The sequence below is a fragment of the Tyto alba genome, unplaced genomic scaffold (assembly GCF_018691265.1).
Source record: "Tyto alba isolate M040663 unplaced genomic scaffold, T.alba_DEE_v4.0 Super-Scaffold_3, whole genome shotgun sequence".
NCBI classification, from domain to species: Eukaryota; Metazoa; Chordata; class Aves; order Strigiformes; family Tytonidae; genus Tyto; species Tyto alba.
The window spans coordinates 14,540,217-14,563,417 of record NW_024881304.1 but is presented as its reverse complement, the minus strand read 5'-3'; the positions used below and the strand labels follow the sequence as shown (position 1 = coordinate 14,563,417).

Here is a 23,201-nt window from a genome sequence, read left to right as displayed (position 1 = left end):
GTGTGCACGGGCACAAGAGCACGAGAGGCAAAGGACAGGGAAAACTCATGCAAAAGGAAGATTAAAGTCTACAGGAAGTTCTTATCTTTCTTTTTAAGTAATTTTCCACATTTCCTGAACACTTCCATGGCATTCATCTTTTCTCCACTCAAGATGGAGTAGAGGATGATGAACTTTGGTGATAATCTTTACACCCATCCAGAGCAATTTTATACTCTCGGATGGCCAACTTGCCATTCAAAGAGCCAGAGGCGCGTTCTTCCTGCAGCCTAACTCTGTTTTCGGTTCCTTCAGAATCCCCTGGGCTGTGGTCAGGTGAGGTTTTTCTGGAAAAAAAAAAAAGAAATTTCAACATTTTGATAACAAACAAAATCTGAGTATCCCGCATAAAAAACAGCGACCAAGAGGGAACTCTTGGAAAATGTCCATCTATGCATGAACATGAAAAATTAGCCCAGAGCATTACAAATATCCCTAAATTACAATCCTAAAAGGACCTGGCTTGGCGATAGGCTTTCCTTGGTGCTGGCAGCCACTCCAGCAATAGGGCCTTGGGCAGAAGGGTTTGTGGGACCAAAAGAAAGTGTTCTGCTATGTTCAGCCCCAAATCTTTCCCATTTCTAGTTGGTCCCAGACAGGTGTCTATCTGCTGTTTTTTAGTAAATGGCTCCAGCTACCCCGGCCAGGTTTGTTCAGCTCTAGGGTGGGTATTTTTTTAGCCCAAACAAGCTATCATTACAGAATAGGGAAAAAGATGTCAAAATAAAATTTTTTTGCAAGACAGGAAAGAAACAGTTTTCCTCACAAACTGCTGAGAAAATCAGGGTATCTCCAAATGCTATTTCACAGAAGCCAGGCCTGTGACAATGTCTCTGGATGAACTGAGATGCTACCTATTAGAAAGAGAAGGGAACAGACAACTAGGAGAAGTCCATAGCCTCCAGACAGATTAGATTACCCTATCTGAAGAAAGTAACCACCAGAAATGGCTGGTGATGCTTCTGTGGGCCAGAATTTAGAGTCATTTCAGCTTTCTTTTTTTTTTTTTTCCCCAGCTCCCCTCCACTCCTCAGTAAAATGAGAAAGAATTCATAACCCGTGTCAGCCACACTCAGATAATCCAAGATTTAAATAGTAGAACATTTCATATAACCTCTTTTCTGCCCCTCACAAATGCTTTAACAACTTTAATAAGATAATGTATAGCTATTATCGTACAGCAAGCGTAAGTCAAACAACTATCAGCTATTATTTCAGCAACAGAACGAACGCTCAGCGTTCCCGTAATCCACAGCCTGGAACAGTTTACACATTGTCAGTTTTAGACAGAACTGGCTTTTTCCACATATCAAAATGTACGCTGATAAATGGGAATTATTTAGCAGACCCCACATGGCTGGGTAATATACTGTAGCTCAAAAAAGAATAATGAGGGTATCAGTTGGACTTCTGAATTAATGATACCTTAAATTAGTTTAATTAATTAGTTTAGCTACTAGAGTAATTTAGTTAGCAGATTAATTAATGTTTGTTAAGCACTTGGAGATAAAAGCTGCATATAAAGGCTGTTATTATAGGGTGGATCCAGAGGTGCAGGTTTTCTTCATTCTTTATTTATCCCAGCACCAATATGATCCAGGGGCTCATTCCCTGAGCCTTTCAGCAGGCACTGTGTAGAGGCTGGCATGCTGATTTTTCACAGGATATGGTCCAACACAGACACTGCCATACTCAATAGTCAATTGGTAGAATACTTTCCAAAATTTAGAGTTAGAATTTTTTGTTCTCACCTCCACTCCTCAAGGCCATAGGCATACATAGGCACACACACATCCATGAACACTTTGCTATATTTTTGGGTGCAATTAAATCTCATTCTTTTTCTTTCCACTGTCCCCCACAATTATGACATATTCTGAACAAAAAATCTAAGAACATATTCATACAATCACAGAAAAAAAGCATGAGGTTACAAAGGAGCATACATACCTCTCTGAAGTTGCCATTGCATCCAGGTAAGGGTCTAGTCCAAGAGCAACATCAAGAGCTTTTTGTAAGTAATTCTTGAGCTGTTCAGGAACATGAGAGTCATTGAGGGCTATTTCTTTGGCTTTGAGAAGGTTCTCAGCAATGAGTCCAGCTGGGGTTTCTGAAATGGAAAATAAAGGGAAGAACAATGATTTTGTAACTACTCAAATTAGCAGAAGAGGAATCTAGATTGCAAAAAACAAGTGCTTTTTTTTTTTTTTCATACAAAATACAAGTTTTTTAAGGACCATGAAAACAATAATGGAAACCTTTTAAAACTGAAAAGATATTATACTTTTAACTCATTTTTGTCACATGAATTCTCCCTTTTTTCCCCTTACAGCTGATTCTTTTCTGAGAAGAAAAGGATATTTCAAAAAACATTGATTTTCACATTTGAAGCTCTGAGACAAACATTAAACACCAACCAACTGCATATGAACTCCACTCCTCTAGCTAGTTTTTCCTTGGAGAAAACAGAGCATTTCTCAAACCACTCTTGCAAAGCCAGACAGTTCCTCTCAGGACATGCAGGCACGGGGTCTAGCTTTGTAACAAGGAGGATCTCCACTACCTGAGTATCAATGGGGTGCAAGAGTGCCCCCGACACGTGTTCATGGCATGGAGGCTGCTGTGCACAGAGTCTGCAGAGAAACCCGTGATGCTCATGCCTAAAATACAACTACACCTGTCCCAACACAGCCCAACTGACAAATGCTCAAAAAACATATTGTGCCAAATCCATAACGGCATAAAATCAAAGATACTCTTTAACTAATGATTTTAAGCAGGCAATGTAACAATCACCCTGGCAGGAACACAATCTCCTAACCCTTCTTCTGCCTTCAACCTGCCACAATCTTCTGCCTTCAACCAGCTCACAGTGGTGATGCACCATGCTGAACTTTCTGTTTCTCAGGTCACAAAAAATAACTATGCTTGAACCCATCAGCACCACATGGCAAGTCTCCCAGCACCCTTTTACAAGCCAGATCCTGCCAAAAGCTGAATAGTCAGTAAAAGAGAAACAGTTATGCACAACACAATAACGTATCAGTGTTCCAAAGGCTGCAGAAATGTCTCTAGGATCAAGATCACCCTGCCCTGGGGGCAAAAATGATGCTGCCCATGGCCACTGTACTTGCCCTGAGACCCCAGGAAACCCACATGGCAGCAATGCAGTGATGGACCTCAGCAAGCTATGGCCCCACAGAGTGAGACATAGTTCAGAAAAACTTCCCCACTCCTCAAGTGTAAGATCACGCGCTGGGTTATGAAAGCATGGGTGAGACCAGATTTCAGAGACACAGGGCAAGCAGGCTGTGAGTATAACTGGGGTGGAGCAGATTGCCCCTGGCACAACTTTATTTCATATGATAGAAAAGCTACAGACAACTAAAAGAAGCAGGTGAAAAGAGGACACGCTTCCTCTGGAGGACTGGCCTGGACCAGCCCAGAAACCACAGGGCAAAGCCCTGTCCACGTGGAACTGCAATTGCTGCAGGCACCATGTCCTCATCCCAAGACAGGTTTCTGGTGGAGTCTTGGACATCGTAGAAGGCATCCAGCAGCTCCATGGCCTGTGGACAGAACTTCAGTATGAAGCCACTGAGAATCACCTCATATAAGTAACTCCCCTGTAGCCCACTGTTGAGAAAGATTGTATGAAGGCAAATGCAACAGCATATTTTAGGAATAGCTTTTAATCAGATCATTAAAGGAACAAACTGCAAAGTGGAGATACATACATGATTCTGACTTCTCTGTTCTCCATTTCTTTCCTATCTCCTTAGAGTGCCACCTTGGATATATTCTCCAAACCCTGGGTTGTATGGCTGTTCTAACCCAGCCTTGGTGGTGGCCTCGTGTCAGCATCTAAGCCAACTGCTAGCATGTCATGAGGGTGTCTGGTTTTTTTAATGTCTTCTCTATCTGAGCATTTCAAGGGATAAATCTGAGGTGGATACACTGAGCAACTACATATCCTGAACGCAGGATGTGAGAATAGTTGAGCCTTATTGTGAACGTGACCACTATGAGTGTCTCTTTCTACAACCCCCCCAGCACATCAAGATGAATGGAGGTCCAGTAGATGACCCCCTCACCAAAAGAGCACCAGGACTTCCAGATGCTGGGAACCTGTCCTTTCCCTGATGCCAAGGGGCATCATATGAATAAACTCATGTCTTTGGGAACAGGGAAAGGTCTAAACCTCTCCAAAAGTCTGCTTCTCAGAGCATCAGTTCTCAGCTGTCTGTTGGTACTAAGATGATAACTCTGTTGTTTTTTGAGACTTCACCAATTTTCATTATCCAAATTATAAAAAAAAAAAAAAAAAAAAATGAAAGCAGACAAGGAACGTAAAATATATGTGCATTTTGCATGGGAATTGCCAACCTGGACCAGACTTACTGGTCATCTAAACAACAGCGTGCTCATGGCAGCAGCCCAACCTGACGTATTAGGCTAGCTATAGAAGCCCCTGATTTACATCTCATGGCAATCTCTTGCCATCAGGGGCAGGTTAGATATCTTTAAGCAGTTTTATAGTTACTTGCAAGTGCAGGAATAACCACCCTCTTCCCAGACCATGTTAGTTTGTTGACCTCAGCCCAGCTACATTTCGTGTGAGGACACATTGTCTTTTCTCACTGTTTTCACCACCACATGAGCGAGCATCTCCAGGCTCCTGCTGTATGGCTGCAGGATGCTGAAGATCAGGATCTGTTTTACCAAATACTCAGAGACTTTTTGTTAATTTAGGGGAAAAAAACATATTTATAATCCACGTTGGGTTTTAGTAATCATCATGTTACTCTTCTAGATGAGTAACAGATAAGCATCCCCTGTATTACTCAAGGGAGAAGAAAAAACAATTTACCTCCAGCTGTTTTGTAACCTGTGTTATAACACCAACCTCAAATGCCAAGAAGTGCTACCAGGGAGAGGGAGCAGGCAGTGCATGCCAAGATCAGCTCTATATCTAAGCTTATGCAATCTTTTCAGCAAGTGTTGCATTTTTTTACAGCCTGATGATGCTTTGGGCCGACAGCAGATGTCAGAATTGCCTTCATTTATACAAGCACCCGACAAGTCAGAGCAGAGCTCAGGGCTGTGCTCAAGGCTCTGAGTACTAAGGTGAGCCAAAATTTATGTAACTAGGCGGGGGTTATGTTACTCCAGGAAAAGTGCTTCATTTTATTGCATAGATTTGCATAACTCCAGCAAAGCTGCTGGACTGTATTAAGCACTGAGATTGCCTGGTTGCCTCCCCACAGCTCTATCTATGTACAGACATCTCTTTCCCTTTCCCATCTAGTTGTGCATTATCTTTTCATTATCACATATACAAGTGGGGAAAAAAAATAAATAAATAAAGGCTCACTCAGAGGAGGAAAATTCTGCCAGGTGTGAAGCAGAGGAGTTCAAGCCCTACCATGAAAGAGCAGAAAAGGGCTGCTTTAAGCCTCCAGCAGCCTCAGAAAAAAAAGATAAGGTGGCAGTTCTTAAAATGGACCACAATTGCCAACAGGATCATTCCCAGCTGAGACCTGGAAACCTCGGTAGATGCTGAGAGCACAGCCAGACTGTTTTACAACAAAACTGAATAATAGCCTGCAGTTTCTATTTTTTTCCAGAATCAGGCACTTTTTGTTCAAGTCAGGAGGAGTCAGGGGTGCAGGTGGGGCTGTATGCGGGGGATATTAGCATCCCCCTGAGCAGGCAGGCAGTGCAGCATCATGAAGGGACATGCTGCTCCAGAAGCGAAATTAAACTCTACAGCTTGGTCTTAGATGGCACTTTTTTGGGGGGGATCTCAGCCAGGAAAGGGGAGACACTGCAATGTTTGCAGGGGGCTGCTCAGGAGAAGATGTGGAGACAAGCACAGAAGAAGTCAGTTTTGTTTTAGCAAAAAACAAAGCAAAAATGCCAGACAGGATCTTTGGTTCCCGTTTTTGGGTTATCCTCATTTCACCTTCCAACCTCTAAATCTGTTTTGCAGCCCCAGCAATGACTTCCAGGAGAGGTCCCCTTCCCTGCCAGGGAAAAGCATTAAACATGATCCACCCGAACACCGTGCTGCCAGACGGGTGCCCAGCACATCGGCAGGAGCTGCTCAGTGTTAAACACTTGGAAATCTGGTCTGATAAAATATTCCCAAACTGTTCCAGCCATCATATTCACCAAGGCACCTCAGGCATCGACAACAGCTTATCACAACACTCACCACTTCATCTGGGAGTGTAAATACACCTCAGTCATTGCATTTTACCAGGCAATCCTGTTTATGGAAATCACAATGCAATGCTTGAACTATGCCCTCATCCCACCAGAACCCTGAACACAAAACTGCAGCCTCCTAAGAGACCCTATACTACTGCTTGACCCAGTGCATTAAACCCAGCTGTGATGTCTGCCCATTCTATGGATGGAGCTGTAGCAGAGGAAAGCAGGAGTGTGATTGTGGCACACATGAGGCTGCTCAGTGGCTCCAAATCCACCACCCATGAGCCTGGGCAGGGCCATGCACCCGGGCACAGACATGTCACAGCCCGTGTGTGGCCAGGAGTGGGCTGGTGGCATGGGCCAAACTCAACTGCCTGGCCATTAAACATTGCAGGGGGGCATGAGTGGAACCAGCCAGGTTCAGCTTAATTGATCAGCTTGATCTCAGCATCGTTAGTGCCTGAGCGTGCAGCAAAGTCAGCAGCAATGTCAAGGGGGGAGAGAGCAGTTTTGGGATGGAATGGGAGCACAAGGAGGAGGGAGAGGAAGCAGCCAGGGTGGGGAATCTGCTGCTCATGTCAGGAACCGGGGTGCTAAAATCTGCCTGAACTTCAGGGGAAGGTGAGGAAAACTAATGCTGGTTAATGCATTTTCTACAGGCTCTGCTGCTGGAAAAGAAGTAAAAAAGCTGGATGCTCCCCAGCGCTCCTCTGTTTACATTAGGGAGGCTCTGGAGTCACCAGAAGAGAGTATGCAAAACATACTTTTATTTTCATACATAATGAAGGATGCTGAGTATGGCAGGAATAAGCAGTACCCACTGACAGTAGGATCCAAAGCCCAAGGCAGTCAAAGGGAGCCTTTCAATTGCTTTAAAGGGCTTTAGATCAGGTTGTAAGAGAACAAAGTCTCTTGGTTCAGAGCAGTCTGGATTCCCACATGCGGCTGATGATTTTAGAAAACAGGCAAAAAAAGCAGCAAACATCTTGCTGTGTGTGACACCAGGCACATGTGGCTATCACAGAAAGCACAGAGGCAATGTTAAAGCTGCAGAAAAAAAGTATTTCTAAAACAAGCATCCCAATCCATTCAGAAATTAGTCACAGACAAAGCTCTCTTGGCACTGTGAGTGTCCACCTCCCCACCCCTCCCTTTCTGCTGGGAGCATCCCTCTCCCTCCACTTCAGGTTCCTGCAGACCCATCTCCTCTGCTCAGCCTCAAACTCCTCTCCCCAATAAACCTTTCCTCTGCTCCTTTCTGCCAAGTCACAGAGCCTGTAGGTCACATCTCTGTGGGGCAGTGGGGGACCCAGGACTGGGACAACACACAGAGTCCCCTCCTGTCACACCACCTCTCCTGGAGCTCCCCCCACCCCACACAGGGAGTTTACCTGCTGGATTATGCATGTTGCTTCTTGTCCCCCGGCCTCCGAGGATGCTGCTGTGGGTTTGCTGCCTCTGCAGAGCAGCACGTCGGTGCTCAGATGTCCATGTCCATCGAGGGGATGGGCTTCTTCACCTGAGATCACCTGGGCAGAGCCCCAGCCCTGGGCAGAGGCTGCGCAGGGAAGATGGCCCCGGGCTGGGGCTGCACCCACCTGTCCCCACCCAGAGCACGGGCAGCGGGTGAGATCCAACAGCATCTGACATGGAAACAACACAAAAAAAAAAAAAAAAAAAAAAAAAAAAAAAAAAAAAAAAAAAGCTGACTTTCAATGCCTTCACTTTATGTAAGAGCAGTGTTCACGTCCTGACCTCGGGAAGCTGCTGGATCTCAAGGAGATAATTGGCAGTTTCATAACCTTCTGGTTACATAGCACAGACATGTGTCCCAGCTAAACCATCAGCTATGAGGCCGAAAATGTCCCAGGGCTTTGAACCCCAGATTATCTACAAGTGGTCCATAGGTACGAGGTCACTGCTGCCCCACACAGCCAAAGGCAGGAGCACCTCCTGCTCTGGGGTCTGGAGCCTGGGGCTGGGCAGAGGACGTGAAAAGGCTGTGGGGAGCAGGTCTTTGCTGCAAGGCTCTTTGAAGCCCTTCTGCAGGGCAGATGGTACAAGGACATGGCAGTTATTGGCTATGGCAAGCAGTTGGACATTGGAAAGTCAATTTGCCAGCTTCTAAACTGAAATAGAAGACATTTCAATGCCCCCAGAACACATCAGGGAAGTATAAACGCAAAATAAGTAAATGAACAGGACAAAAGAGTAAAAGAAAAGCAAATAAAATAAGTTCCAATGCTCAGTGGATCGCTATTAATCAAAACAAATAAACAAGACAGAGAGGACAGACCTCCTTGCATACCTAAGATTATTCCATCTTATGATTTAGTAAACAACAAGCTGCATTAGACCTGCAGTCCCTGTGGAAAGCAATCCAAATTGTGTTTGGATTGGGAGTTAAAATTTCAGATGTGTATTTGGTAAACAGACCAAGAGCTTTAGTATGCCACCTAATCCACCCCCCACGAGCTTTGGAGGTGACTTTGGGCAAGTTGCTTTTCTTCTGGTGACTCTATTTTCCTATTCTGTGAAATGGGGGTAACAGTCTGTCCTCTTTGCAAAGTGCTTTGCCATCCAGAGATGAAGCCAGCACTGAGAACTAGATATTAGGAGTTATTACCCTTCCTGGATCAGGGCTACAGGGCTTTAGAGTTTATTCTTGTAGCTTTTTCCCAAAAAAATAATTTTGAGGGAAATGTAGGCTCTTAAGTGAGTTTGGCTGCAATTAAGCCTTTAATGCAATGAAGTGGTCTTGCCTGATGGGCTCTTGAAGAACCGTTTTTTCCAGCCTCTGCTTTTACACCTGTTTTTGGTTTTCTTGATCTTTGTTTCTGAACAAGGACAGCTTCCAGAAACGTGGCCAAGAAGGAGGCAACGACAGGTTTGTACCTTCAGGCACTGCTGGTGAAATCAGAAGGGATCAGAGGAAGATCTTCCCCTGTGCTCAGCACACAGAGCTGGATGCCAAGGGAATGTTTGGTGCGGCAAGCTGAGCCCGGGGCCCTCCGAAAGAGCACCTGGAAGATCATATGGAAAGGTGAGTTGTGCATCCCTCAGACACGTGTGCTGGCCACCACCACTAGAAGCACTGGCCCCTCGCCAGCCCCCACCACACCATCAGATCCTAGAGAAGGGGAATTGATCCCTCTGGCTGAGCCATCCCACAGGATCAACATGCTTTTGGGTCCGGGAGGTAGAGTCTCCCCGAGTATGTGGCAGGGATCTGTCATAGTCTTAATAAGACAAACAGGTGACAACTGCAGGAAAGCATGGGATTCAAAAAGCAATCTGGACCACACTGCTGATCCTGAAGTGACTCCACCACAGGGAAACCTCAGCATCTCAGTCCCACAGACAGCTGGGCAAGCAAATCAAAATTCAGCTCATCCCCCAAACAGCCTTTCAGGAGATAAACTCTCTCTGATTATGGTTTTTTAAGCCCACCATAAAAGCTAAAAATGACAAAAAACCACATTCTTCTCCTCAACACAAGAGAAACCTGGGAATGTGAGCTCAGGAGGTTTAACCAGATGGTATCAATCCCCTCCCCATGCTCCCGCTCCTCTCTCACCCCATCAGGGTGGGTTAGAACCACAGCCAGATCAGAGGCTCCACATAGCAAAGGAGGTTCCTGAACATCATGGAGAATCACACAAATTGCCTTTCATAACTTTAAATTTGCTGTAGGGCATCATGTTGGAAGTTAAGGTATGAACTTGTATTGTACTTCTTAAGCATTATAAAACTAGCTGATTATACAACCCCATCCTGGTACTTGCACGTGTGTTCAAATGCTCCTACTAACCTTAATGTGCATCCCAGATTAGATAATCTTAGTTTTGTAATTGGTCTCCCCCGTGGAGACAAGACCTCCCCTTTCAAAGCCTGGTCACCTCAAGCATTTAAAAAGCACCTCAAGGGCACCCAGTTACAGGATATTTCTTAACAGGGAGATTTTACCTTCTGGAAGTATGCCAGTGTCAAAAGAAGCCTTTGCTCCAGCAGCCCTGGCCACTGTGCACCAGGACCCCCAGCAGACAGACTTCCAGCTGGTGCGAGTCAAGAGCACATGGTGCCGGATCAAGAAAGGAGAAACTCTTTCTGACAGCGAGGACAAGATAACTTTATCTCAAGCAAAAATGTAAGTATAGGAGCCCACGTTGATCACTGGTGACTGCACCGGACAGCTCTAGCTAGCCAAAGTGTGTTGTCTCCCTGGCGGGGTGAAGCTCAGATGGAAAAAACACCTTGTGTGCTGTTGCAGCTTAAACCGACTACTAAGTGTACAACCCTCTGAAACTGGGCTTCAAAACATGTGCAATTACTCTCTGTGGCATGACTTGGTCATGTTACAGAGGGAATTTTATCAACAGCTTCAATTTCTGTAGATAGGAAGTTTCTTGAAACTTCTGAAAACCTTATGCAGGGACTTCTGAACACTGCACTTGGGCGTTTTTTTTCCCCCATGTGTGTACACGAAATCTTTGTGTGAAAAAGCTCATGCACACATGGGAGAAGGACTCATTTACAGAGATGGTTGTAGATAAATGAAATGCTTAGATGGGAAAAATAAACACAGTAGGTCACTGACAGGAGCAAAACCCATAACACATCTTTCAAACTGTAGAAGTCACCTAACACTGCTTCAGACAGAGGAGAAAGACAAATTTCCCCCAGGGACACATACAGATCTTTGCTGATATTACATTTCTCCAGTTAATTATCCTTTAATTACAGGATACTCCCTGTCATGGGCACACAGAACCCCATTTGTGATTCAGGTCTTCCTTCATATGGCTAAATTTGCGTGTCAGAAATTTTCTAGCATTTGTCATACTCACGTTGTAACGTCACAAGTCTAACCCATTTTTCAGTCAGGTCAGAGGGATCTTCACCCGCGCTGGCAGCGGGCAGCGGCTGCATGTGAGCATTGCTCGGGCAGAGCTGAAGTAGGTAGAACAGGACTTTAGCAGACCCAAAGGCTGCCTGCTGGACCTCAGTCAACGGCAGAATGAAACCAGAGCCTAGAGCACACCCAGAAAAATCCTCAGCTGACATATGCTCCAACAAGCGTATGTCCAGCCTCAAATTCACCACTATTTTTGTACAGCAGTGGGGTTGCAATGAGTGCTACCTGTGCCATCCAGCACCCAAAGCTGATTCCATCAACTAACTTTCAAAACCATCCTGTCTCTTAGAAGTGTCACGTGACGGAGAGGGATGCACATGCACATATATTACAGCTATAAGGTATACATTTGGTGCATTAAAATGTACATGATGATGTTTTTCATAATATTGCATTCTAAAAACCTGGTAGAAATTTTCTGGAAGGTATAAATCCTCACTGTTTTTCTTTAAGACTTTAAAAGGTTTGGGCCAGATTTGGAGGCAATTTGGTAAAGAAAGCAGAGAAGCATCTACTTAGACTTACAAGAGAAAGTCCAGGCATGTGGAAAGAAATTGGGCATGTACAGAAATCTGATTATCCCATGAGCCATCTGCTCACTCAGAAACCAAAACAAACATTGATGGAAACTTTCAGTTTTTACCCAACTGCAGCTCAACAAGAGGTCTTATATAAAATACATTTTTCATTTTTGTTCTGTCTTTTTTTTTTTTTTTTAAATAATCCATTCCTGATTTCCAACAAAATTAAAAAGTCACTTGTTTTTCACCTGGCTCCCCCTTCCCCAACAGGAGAAGCAGTAACTGGGTTGCAGGGCTATGTTCTTCACTGATTCATATAGATACTACATGCCAGCTTTGTAGGCTTCTATTTATCCTTTCAAACTCCACTATGGAACCCTTTTCTAATTCTCAAATAATTACTTTTTTATTTTAACTATCTTGGAGCGCTTCCTATTTCTATCATACCTATCTGACTGTAAAGAGATCCACTTTTCAATGAGTTCCACTGTTCAGCTGGAGAATTGTAGAGACACTCTTTTGTATTGAGGTGTGTGTATGTGTGTGTCTGTGCACATAGACAGGAATAAGTCAACTCATATCACCCAAGATATACTGGGCAGAGGATGGTTCCTTTATACTTTGGAAAATTTTGACAATCTCTTTCCCACTCCCTTTTGGGAAGCTGGGATGATTGGTCTGGAGTTTTCTGCTGTTTTAGTGACAAATGAATGAATTTGAAGGAAAAGTATTTGCTTCTCCAGCCCTTCTTGCTCTCTGTTTTATCATTACCATGTGGAACTTCAGCCATTTGACTGTTCTCCAAGATGTGGGAGGGTTTCTCCAGTGCCAAAGCAATTGAGCCCTGACACCCAGGAGAAGCGTCCCACCCTCACAGCCCCACACTTCTGCAGTGCACGGGCAAGAGACCCCACATTCCCCACCCCCCAGCTATATCCTTAAACTAGTTCAGACATGGAAAGTACGAAAGAAGAATATGATTTCAAACCATGTTTTCTGATCTTTGCCAGAGGTGAATGCGTCTCCGAAGGTGGGATTTCCTGGACAATTGAAGCTCCCATCTATTTTTGCTACAAAGTAGTAGAAACGTACAATATTCTGGATCCTTCTAACACTACTCTGCTCTGGGGTCACATTAGCGACCCCCAGCAACTAGAGCTAGCTACTAGCGGCAAAAGGAAGCTGAGGCGCTTTATTGTCATAGATGAAGTCGTTGACGAACTTTACGGCTCCAAAGTCAGAGAATACTTTGAAGCGAATAATGTTCAGCACAAAATCCTTGCCCTGCCTACCACTGAAGAAACAAAATCCATGGACCTGGTCTTGAACATCTTGCAAGAAGTCCAGAACTTCAGCATCGAGAGGCGAACCGAGCCCATCATCGCCATCGGAGGAGGAGTCTGCCTGGACATCGTAGGACTAGCCGCGTCGCTCTATAGAAGACGTACCCCTTACATTCGGGTCCCAACAACCCTCCTCTCTTATGTTGATGTCAGTGTGGGAGCGAAGAACGGGGTGAATTTCCTGCAGTGTAAGAACAAGCTCGGGGGCTACACCCCCCCAGCAGCTAGTTTCCTGGATAGATCCTTCATTCAGAGCATTCCTCGGCGACACATCTCCAATGGCCTTGGTGAAATTTTAAAGGTATGAACTTTTGCAACTGCAGCTTGCAAAACTGAAATCATAGAATGGTTTCAGATGGAAGGGATCTTTAACAGCCATCTGGTCCAACCCCCCTGCAATAAGCAGGGACATCTTCAGTTAGATCAGGCTACTCAGAGCCCCGTCCAACCTGACCTTGAATGTTTCCAGGGATGGGAAATCTATCACCTCTCTGGGCAACCTGTTCCAGTGTTTTCCCACCCTTACTGTAAAAAATTTCTTCCTTATATCTAGTCTGAATCTACCCTCTTTTAGTTTAAACCATTACCCCTTGTCCTGACACAATAGGCCTTACTGAAAAGTCTGTCTCCATCTATCTTGTAAGTCCCCTTTAAGTATTAAAAGTCTACAATGCTGGTAAAACATCCATCAGCATCCATGGCATTGTATAAATCACCCTGTAGAAACAAGGGTGAGCCATCAAGGCTGCACGGGGACTTTTAGCTCCCATTGAGCCTACGTATATTTTTACAGCTGCTGAACTTGTTAGAATATCCCTTACACACAGTGCTTAATGCTAACCCTGTGGAGTACACTCCAAAACTCAAGGCCAGACATAGGCTCAGTACAAACAGGAAAGAAAGCATCTTCAGTTGAAGCTGATCCGTAGCACTCTAAAATGAACTGCTGGCAGAGAATTTGAGGTTCATTATACTGGGGATTAATAATCTGCAAGATCATTTGCACCTACCTCACAGAGTATGTTGAATGTAGTCAATCAATCTCCTGTGAGACAAATTCTACTTCTAAAATTACCAGGGAAGTGAATGGTAAATGGTTTTATGCCTGAAGAGCTTTGAAAACTTTGGATAAAGCAGAGTTCAAATTACTAAAGTGTATTAGAGATTAATTAATAAGTAACATTTTTCAGTGCTTGCATAGTGGGAACTCCCCACGATATCTGGAGGTTTCTGACATGTCACCATTCCCCACTTCAGGAGAAGGCTAATGCCTGAGTCAGAGGGTGAAAAAATACGTACTCGTAACAATGAAACCACTTCTGAATCCCCACATTTCCCATATTGCAGTGCTTTCCCACCTTCCCTTGCTCAAAGAGCAATTCCAAGGATTAGATGAGAGTTATCCTGTGGATGTCCACCATCCAGTCCCTGTCCTGGGGATGGCCACCATTCAACTGAGAGAGTCTCGAGTTTCCTGCCAGGCACACAAATAGCCAAAGCTCATTACAAAGCATCTGCTGGGCTACTAGAGCGGGCAGGAAGCTCACAGCATGGTCAGGGTTGCCCAGTAGCAAGGGAGCTTGCCCACCAGTGCTCCCATCATCTCTGCCATTTTACCAGAGCCCCACTGGGCATTTCCACACTGCCTTTTGCATACATCTTCACTCACCATAGCTGACAACATGTGTGACACTACCAGGTCACAATTCCTGGAGACCTGAATATATACCAAACTGGTATATCCTCCCTACTCCTACAGTTCCATCTACACACTAACCAGGAACTGTATCTACAGAAATAATTCTGTGCGTTGCAGAGGCAGAACTTGCCCATGTACCAAGTGTGTAGGTATGCCTTTGCTAGTGTATAACATGATATTAGAATCTAGTCTATCAAAACACTCAAGTTTTCAACAGCGCATGCAAGGATCACATAATTATCTTCAATTACCTCTTCTGTTCCACCCTAGATGGCACTCATGAAACACAAAGGGCTGTTTGACCTGCTCAAGACCCATGGGAAATACCTGCTGGACACCAAGTTCCAGTCCTACAGTGGTTCTGCCGACCACTGGGACGCTGCACTACAGACTACCAGGATTGCCATTGAAACCATGTTGGAAGAGCTGGCTCCCAACCTCTGGGAGGATGACCTGGACAGACTTGTTGATTTTGGTCACCTTATAAGCCCAGAGCTGGAAATGGTGAGTGACAGATTTTTATATTTCAACATCTGTTTAAAAAAAAAAAAAAAAAAAAAAGAAAGTTTTCAACTGCAGCATGAAAACTTTGTGGAAAAGGAGCCAAGCTAAACTCCAGATTTGCATGTTACCTCAGATCACCCAACACACTTAGTCTGGTCCTGTTGGATAAGGACCCTTTTTGCTGCCAGATTTCCCCCACATCTCTACCCATGTTTCCTATTCAGACCACAGACCAGTTACTCCTTTTTACCAGGCTTTTACCAAAGCACAAAGTTGACCAGATTTCAGTGAAGCCATTAAAAATCACCAACATGAGCTACAACAGAGCAAAGGCCATGGAGACCATAGCCTGTATTACTGGGGAGAAATTGGCACTTCTCTCCATCCTATGGTGCTCTTCATCAGTGATTAGAATGGGAGGAGGATTGGATCCTGGATCCCTATGGGAGATTTTTACATGCAATTAATCACCTGTAAAAGAGATCATTCTCTGCAACCCATCAATCACAGGATGCTAACACCCAGCAAACCCGTATTCCTGCTGTGAGTCAAATGTCAATTTTTGCAAGCACTTTTGGGAAAAACCTTCTTATTTACTATTTGTCAACCCAAACCTTTTCCCCCACCCACCTTCGCTTCGTTTCAGAGGGTTTTGCCATCGCTGATGCACGGGGAAGCTGTGAACATCGACATGGCATTCATGACGTACGTCGCCCACGCGCGTGGGCTCCTCACGGCCGAGGAGAAGGAGCAGATCATCCAGTGCATGAGGGGCCTGGAGCTGCCGGTCTGGCACGGCGGCTGCAGCTGGGCCCTCATCAAGAGAGCTCTGAGGGAACGCCTGAAACACAGTGGGGGGCAGCCCCGAATGCCTCTCCCCACCGGCCTCGGCGTAGCAGGTACCGCAGCGAGAGACACCAGGGAGCCCCCAGAGAGGGAGCGTGGGGGGCAGCGGACACCCCAGCACCCTGACACACCAGAAAACGTGCCCTGTAGCTCCTCAGTTTCTGGTTTTACCTGTGCTTTTCTTAACATCTCGATAGATCTATCGAGAGACAGGATCCTTCTCTCGTGTGTAGCCACCAGAACTCAGTTACACACTGAGGTCTAATTAATTGCATTATGATTGACCAATTCACTTTGCAAGCGTGCTTGCAAACCAACAGTCTAAACGCACGTGCTGGCAGACAAACCAACAATGTCATAAGGGAAAAATAAGTCCTTTGTTCTACTTGAAAATATTTGTCAAATAATCCTTGACAAAAAGAATTTAATGTATTACTGCGCCCAGAACTAATACCTGAAAACTAAAGAGTATCTGTTCAATATCTGGGGTGAATCACTCTTTCTTACAAGATTTAAAAAAAACTGAACAACCCCTAACAAAGAAGCAATGCATGGGACCAGGTCATGATCTCTTGTATCAGTATCTGTCTAGACTATTTCCATGAAGCTCAGTCTCTACATACTCACAAGAAAACAGACTCTCATAAACTGTTTGGAGGAGCTACTCTCCCCCCTAGTGAGTTAGTGTATGCAAGCAGGAAAAGCTTCTCTGGATGTCCAATTAACTACAAGTCTTATTTTACAGAGATATTCAATGACACTAGTGAAGAGACCCTGGAAAAAGCATACAAGCTGTGGGTTGGGGACTGCAAGACAGTGCTGGAAGAAGAACCAGCCGCCCTCTGAGATCTGCGAGCCGGACTGACGGCCCTGCCCCACACGCTGTTCAACATCGTCAGTTAGTGAGTAGGACTGAATTTTAAACAAGGTAAATACAGCAGCACCTCTGAAAGCACGTACACCCCAGAGCTCCATGGAACAAGAAGAATATTGGCATCTGACCTGATTTACCTCTTTCAATTGCTCTATTTGAAAGGGAATTCATTAGTGCTCAAGAAGCGATTGCTCAGAAGTGAAACCACTGTAGCGTAGTTCGTAGCAAGCTGCCTCCTTTGGGGGAAAGTGAGTGGCATTTATTCATTCATTTATTCTCTTATTTCAACCTGGGGGCTGCATGGCTTTGCACAGCACTGTCCCACCATGGCTTGTTGTTGGACACCTGAGGTCAGTATCTGGCTCACAGACCGTGTAAAAGAAGTGAGGCATCTTGATGGCACCACGCAAAATCTCCATGCTATATAAAAATCTTTGAGGCGGCTTGTCTCCTTCACTAGTTTTGGCATTCTGAGTCCTGCTTGTTTTCTCAGCTCATTCTAACTATCAAAAAAAAAATAAACTCACCTGCCAGCCTTTGCTCCCAGTGTGAGGCACCGTCACGTAGCTGCAGATCAGCAGATATTGCTGCTGCGAAGCCCGACGGGAGCTGTATCTCGACAGCAGGGCAGTCCTGTGTCCTGGGACTCTTAGCTACAGAGCACATGCTGGCAAGACTCACCTTGCTGCCAAAATGTATAGCAGTGGTTTTACCGTGTAACCCCCACAAGCCTCCGGTGTGACAAATACAGTACAATTTGTACCAGCGCTGCCTATAAGCGAAGTTGAGCTCCAGGCCGTACCGCAGGGACCCCACGGAGCGTCTGCCACGGGCCTCCCCGTCCCAGGCTGGCCAGGGCTCTGCCCCCATCCCAGGTAGATAAGGTCAGCTGGGGGAAAACCAAGAGAAATCAGGGGACAAGCGAGTAGATCATCTTCAAGCAGCCTCAGCATCACATCTCAGGATCGTGGCAAACTCAGAGCGGCTTATATATCAGATGCTGACTGTGAAAAATGTAAAGGCAATGTCATCTTTCTCCCTGGAGGTTGAATCAAAGGAAACACAATCAACAAACAGCCTATGAATTCTCTACTGCGTTTTTTTTTTTTTTTTTTTTCCTTATGTCATACTAGTTTGTGCTGAGGTGCTGGCCTCTGTTTTGCTGAAGTAATAAAAGCTATTAAATCTGGAAAACTTTAAAAATAACGATTCCATTGGTGCACACAGTGTGTGCCTGTGTACATTTGCAAGTGCTTGAGAGACAGAAAGACACTGGAGGGGTGAAGAATAGAGCTGATCTAATAAATATTTTTTTTCTTCTTGAGCCTGGAGAAACTGTGCCTAAAAGCACACAAAAGACTTCCTTGGCCCTTCTCCAGAGCCACACACTTCTTTAGCTTCAGGATGGGGTTTCACACAGATGGCATCACCTTGCCAAACAGACTTGTTGCCGGGCCCTCGCAGCAAACAGCATAAAAGCACATCCTCAGAGCCACGTCTTCCCACAGAAATAATCCCCTAGCACACCGAGTTAGATAAGCCCGTGGCTGAGAATATCAGTGAAATTTTGTCCTTTTTCCAGACCGTCAGACATAGGTTCATTCAGCCGGTCCCTGACAGCAGCCACCGAGAGGGGAAAGCATCGCTCCCGCCCGCAGGGGAAGCCACCGTCAGCCCTTCGCTAGAACAGAAAGGGACGGTGCAACACAAGAGCGGATGAGGACCTGAACTTTTTCAGAGCGTAAGAGAGCCCCGAGGACAGCCGTGCTGAGGGGCAACGTGCTGAGAGCCGCCGGGAGGGGAGGTGGGGGTTGTCCCTGCCCCACCTGGTGCTGGCCACCTCTCTGGGACCGGAGACCCACAGCTCTGGTGCTCCTCTCCCAGAGCTCGCAGGGATCACCTGGGTACACTCACGAGTGGTTTTACCTCCTCTCCAGGAGCCATTTCCCACATCCAATAATCTAGAAGTGAATGAAGCGCAGGATTATTGGCTGCCCAGCAGCTTCCTCCAGCGCCGCAGTCCTGCTCCCATCTACCTCCATGGAGGAGGCACAAGACAAACGTCAACTTGAGTTGCTTATTTTAAATGTCCGGGGACAGACTCTCAGGAGCCCAAAGGCATTTAGCACTCCAGTCCCATGGAAAGCCAAGCAGCAGCTTAGCAGGATCCAGCCAGACTGAACCCAGAGTCACAAAACCACACGTACACGTTAAAAGCCCAACATTTAGGACTGATGTGAGGGGACAGTGACGTGGCTGCAGGTCACCTGCCAGCTGTTCCCACTCGTTGGCTTTGCCTCCGTCTTCAGGAGCCGGTGTGTGTGTGTGTAACAACATATCAAAGGAGCTGGAGCACAATTAAGACTGAAAAGTGAACACATGATTATTATTTTTTACCCTCCCTTCTGCTGTGGGTGACAGAATACAATCAACCCCTGACATGCTTGGTTGCTTAGTAGCAGACAGCCACATTTTTAATTATATACTAAAATATGCTAAAGAACATAAAACGGCTGTGTGACTAATACGTGTATATCAAGAAAGGCATATGACAGCAACTAAATTGCTTCAGTGTCTGATAAAGAGTGCCTCTGCCAGGCTTGTCATCGAAAGATCAAGGGAAGGAGGTGGAAAGTATTATTAATAAAGCAGCGACTTTTTAAAATACACCTCATTGTTTGCAGTGCATTTTTTTTTTAATGTCTAGCATGAATTTAATTCTTTTCCATTTATTCAGCTTTGATTCAATTCCTGCTTTTTCAAATGGAACTATTATCATTAGACCTAAAATCTCTGCTTATTTTCTTATTAGCTTCAGTGACATATTACTCCAAAGAGAAAGTGGAAAGTCATACGGGACCCAGCTGTGTTCTCTGAAGTGCAAATTCTTCATAGATTTCTTTTAATAAAATTACTTTAGTGGTCAGAGAACAAGAAATTATTTTATTATTTACATGTTTTGAAGTAATTTCTATTGCAACAACCTGCTCTAGAAACTGCTTTGTGACAGGAAAAAAAAAAAAAAAAAAAAGATTATAAGCTCTGATATTTTTTAATAAAGGAGTATTTATGCAGTTATCATTCATGTCCAGTCAACAGTAACACTCAACGTACCCAATGTAAAATGAGAATCAGGCCAGAGGTCTCGAAGACACTAAGAGATTTTGAGTAAATGTGTTTAAAGTGGCTAACCAAGCAGCGCTGGGTGTAACAGCAGCTGCCCTCCTCCTCGTACGACGCCGGGCGTGCTCAGCCGTTCTGCGCGTGTCCGTCTGGAGCCGCTACGGCCGGCACAAATTACACGCTGCGTTCCGAGAAAACGACTTGCAGGCGACGGCATTAAATCCAAGCTCACCTTGGAGCGAGGCGAGTCCGCAGGCCTGCGCCGGGGTGGAGCTGACGCGCCCTGGGGGGATGTCGCCTCCGCCAGCGCCGGGGTGCAGCCGAAACCTTCACCGCGGCGGGGTCTGCGCCCACCCGGGGAAGCCTTGCCCTCCTTAAAGCCTCACAGCCCGGTGGAAAGGATGTGGCCCCACAAGAGTGTGCTGTTCCCTGCTTTTTTTTTTTTTTTTCCATTAACATCTGACTCTTGCTGCTATGGAAGGCGGAAAGGAGGGAAGCCGGCGGGAGCACCGAGGCCCTGCTGAAGGGCGAAAGAGCAGGCGAAGCATTTGAGGGAGACAAGAGCCCCCAGAGCCGCGTGCCCCATCTCCCAAACCCTGCTCAGAGCCCCGAGCGCATCCCGGGGGCCCGGTGCCTCCCTGCCAGCACCCGGCTCCCGCAGGGAGCCAGGCGCTTGTCCTCCCTCCCAAAAAATTGCAGCTGCCCTACCTGCCACCAGCTACAGCGAGGCCGCTGCTGATGGGCTGTGCCCAGCTCCCAAAGCTGCCCCAGACACCCAGTGCAGCTCCCCCGGCCTCCCCTGCCCATCAGGTGTTAAGGATTCCTCCCACAGCTCCTTTGAGACAGTATCCACAATACGCAACCATGTGTATCAGCCCCGTGGTAATCAATATTTAGATGTGTTATATGCCCTGGCTCGTCCTACTGACCGTAGCAGCCTTCTCATTACCTCGCACAGCTCTTGGACAGCGTTAATGAAGAGGTCTGTTGCAGAAATCATTTCCCTCTTTGATCGTAGAGCACGACGGTGCCTCAGCCCCAGTGATCCCAGCCCCGGGAAATGCAGGGATGGGGTAAAAGTGGCAGCAGGAGGGGCTGGGAGCTGCCTTCTCTCCGAGGAATCGCAAACGACAGCATCCACCCGGCGTTCAGCACCGCTGGAGTTTGACAGAAGCCAACTCACTCCTTTGCGACCTAGGTGAGAAAGTCATAAAAAGGGAGAAACTGCAGATTCAGGCCTCGGTGGAGACATGAGCCTCAACACATGCCTGTTAAGAGAGGCACTCTCAAAAATTTAGTTAAAATGGGACAGTTTCAAGTAAGGATGCACTTCAGATCACAGGCTAAGGCAGCAGCAGTGCTCAGTGCACGTGCATTTAACCTGTGAGCCAGCATCCTATTAAGCCTTACTGATCTTAATAAGTCAGGGACACCTTTTCAAGCCATTCTCCTGCAATTTTAAGCACGTGTACTTCAAAGGAGCTGGAGAAAGAGAGGTTATGACAACCATTCAGTGCCGGGACTTCCCCCAGACGTGACAGCAAAAGGAGCAGCAGCTGCTGACGCTGCAGAGGCAGCTCAATCACCATCTCCTGGCCCGGCACCGGGAGCTGCCGAGCTCCCAGCTGTGTCTCCTTGGGCGGGAAGCACGATGTGGTGACCCGGTGGCAGGTCCTGCCACGCTGCTGCACCACGCAGCTTCCCGCAGCCCGGCCACGGGGCTTTTCCAGCAAACCAGACTCCACCAGGGGTTGGTGGCTTTATTTTTAACATCCACTTCCTTACCCCGCACAGAGTTTTTCAGGCTCGTCCAAAGGAACTGAAAGGCTTCTCACCAGACCTGCTACCACCTCTGTCCTGACACACACTGAGCAACTGCTTACAACCATTATCCCCACAACGGGTTTTCTCCCTGCTCCTCCTGAGCTCTGCAACCCAGCCGAAACCTGGAGCTGCTCCCACTGACAAGCAGGAAAATCACTCCCTAAATGCAGTGCTAGCACAACTGACCACCAAAAGGAAAGCCAAAATACATCTAAAAACTCAAACTCGAAATTATATCCTAGGCTGCTGATAAATAGATTTCATATTGCAGTACTACACCACCACATTCTAATACTCTACTGAATTTCTGCGGAAATAGCTGGAAACACAATCTTTAACACAAATATCTTCCACAAAAAGAGAGCAGGGCTTTTCTACAGTAGTCCTAGCAGAGCCAGGTAGCTTCACCCAGCATTTTTTGTTTGGTTGGTTTTTAAATGGAACGATGCAGGGCAGCAAGTAATTTTTAATTGTAACCAAATGAAGTCTTTTCTACTCCTAAAACGTATGAGATTTTTAAGACAGGACAAATTCCAAACTTCTGTTGTTTGTTTTCAGGGCTTAAGACCCATGAGATAATAGACATTTAGTCACCACAGCTGCTGCAGCAACGTCCACAGAGATGGCGAGGACTCCAGGCTGTGAGCACAGTTGCAGAACATGACCGGAAGGGATGAAAGCAACAGAGAGACAGGGAGAAATCATGAAGATGGGAAGACAAAAGAAAAACCCAACTGATTCCTGACCGGCACGAGCTGCAGCTCCGGGCACAACCCAGGAGCAGCTGTTTGCGTGTTGGGCGAGCGGAGTGACCCAGGGGGTGAGCAGAGAGAGGACGGGGATCTCTCCGTGCGCAGGCCAGCCGGAGGAGGTGAGGAGGTGCTCCTGCACAGGACGGCGGGGGGTAGGTGGCTTGCAGGAGGGACAGCTTGGCGAAGGGGTGTAGGTACCCCGAGGCCTCACTGAGCCCACGCCTGGCCCAGGGCGGCTGGTGGGAGGCGAAGGGTGATGCAGCCGGGCGTGGTTTCGGCAGACACCCCTTCCAGAAAAGAGGGAGGGAGGGAGGCAAAAGGCAAGAGCCCACAGGAGGGGAGAGAGGCAACGGCATTTTTCCACGTCCACCTGTTTAGTTTCTTATGCTGGACCATAAGCTTTGGGTCTGTCCACTTTGGCGTGTATTTGCAAAGCCCAAGTGGGGCCTGATCCGGAGCTCTGTTCCCCTCCGTTCAACCAAAAGACAAAACACAACCAGACAGCTCTGGTACAACCAGAGTTACTGACTGACAGCAGGTCAGGA

At 46.3% G+C, this 23,201-nt stretch overlaps 2 protein-coding genes across 2 annotated transcripts in view; one reads left to right on the top strand and one right to left on the bottom strand.

Moving 5' to 3' along the window:
* LOC104367530 overlaps window positions 1–7,880 on the bottom strand; it is a 36,329-nt gene extending 28,449 nt beyond the window's left edge. Inside the window, exons 1-3 of the mRNA XM_032985743.2 lie at window positions 7,647–7,880; window positions 1,990–2,149; window positions 235–326 (exon numbers count right to left, since the gene is read on the bottom strand). Coding sequence (XP_032841634.2) covers window positions 235–326; window positions 1,990–2,149; window positions 7,647–7,662 — 268 coding nt within the window. The 5' untranslated portion in view covers window positions 7,663–7,880. The remainder of the gene's footprint in view (window positions 1–234; window positions 327–1,989; window positions 2,150–7,646) is intronic.
* Window positions 7,881–10,232: 2,352 nt separating this feature from the next.
* LOC104367529 (2-epi-5-epi-valiolone synthase) lies at window positions 10,233–16,929 on the top strand. The gene is made up of 5 exons (XM_009974678.3): window positions 10,233–10,402; window positions 12,702–13,335; window positions 15,004–15,237; window positions 15,884–16,136; window positions 16,829–16,929. Exons 1-5 carry the CDS (start codon window positions 10,233–10,235, stop codon window positions 16,927–16,929), a joined length of 1,392 nt encoding a protein of 463 aa, XP_009972980.3.
* The last annotated feature ends 6,272 nt before the right edge of the window (window positions 16,930–23,201 follow it).

Excerpts from the sequence above, each read along its gene's own strand:
- LOC104367529 (XM_009974678.3), top strand. The coding sequence starts at position 10,233 with ATGCCAGTGTCAAAAGAAGCCTTTGCTCCAGCAGCCCTGGCCACTGTG. Across the intron at positions 10,403-12,701 it reads ACTTTATCTCAAGCAAAAAT|AGGTGAATGCGTCTCCGAAG; the intron begins GTAAGTATAGGA and ends GATCTTTGCCAG. Across the intron at positions 15,238-15,883 it reads TAAGCCCAGAGCTGGAAATG|AGGGTTTTGCCATCGCTGAT; the intron begins GTGAGTGACAGA and ends GCTTCGTTTCAG.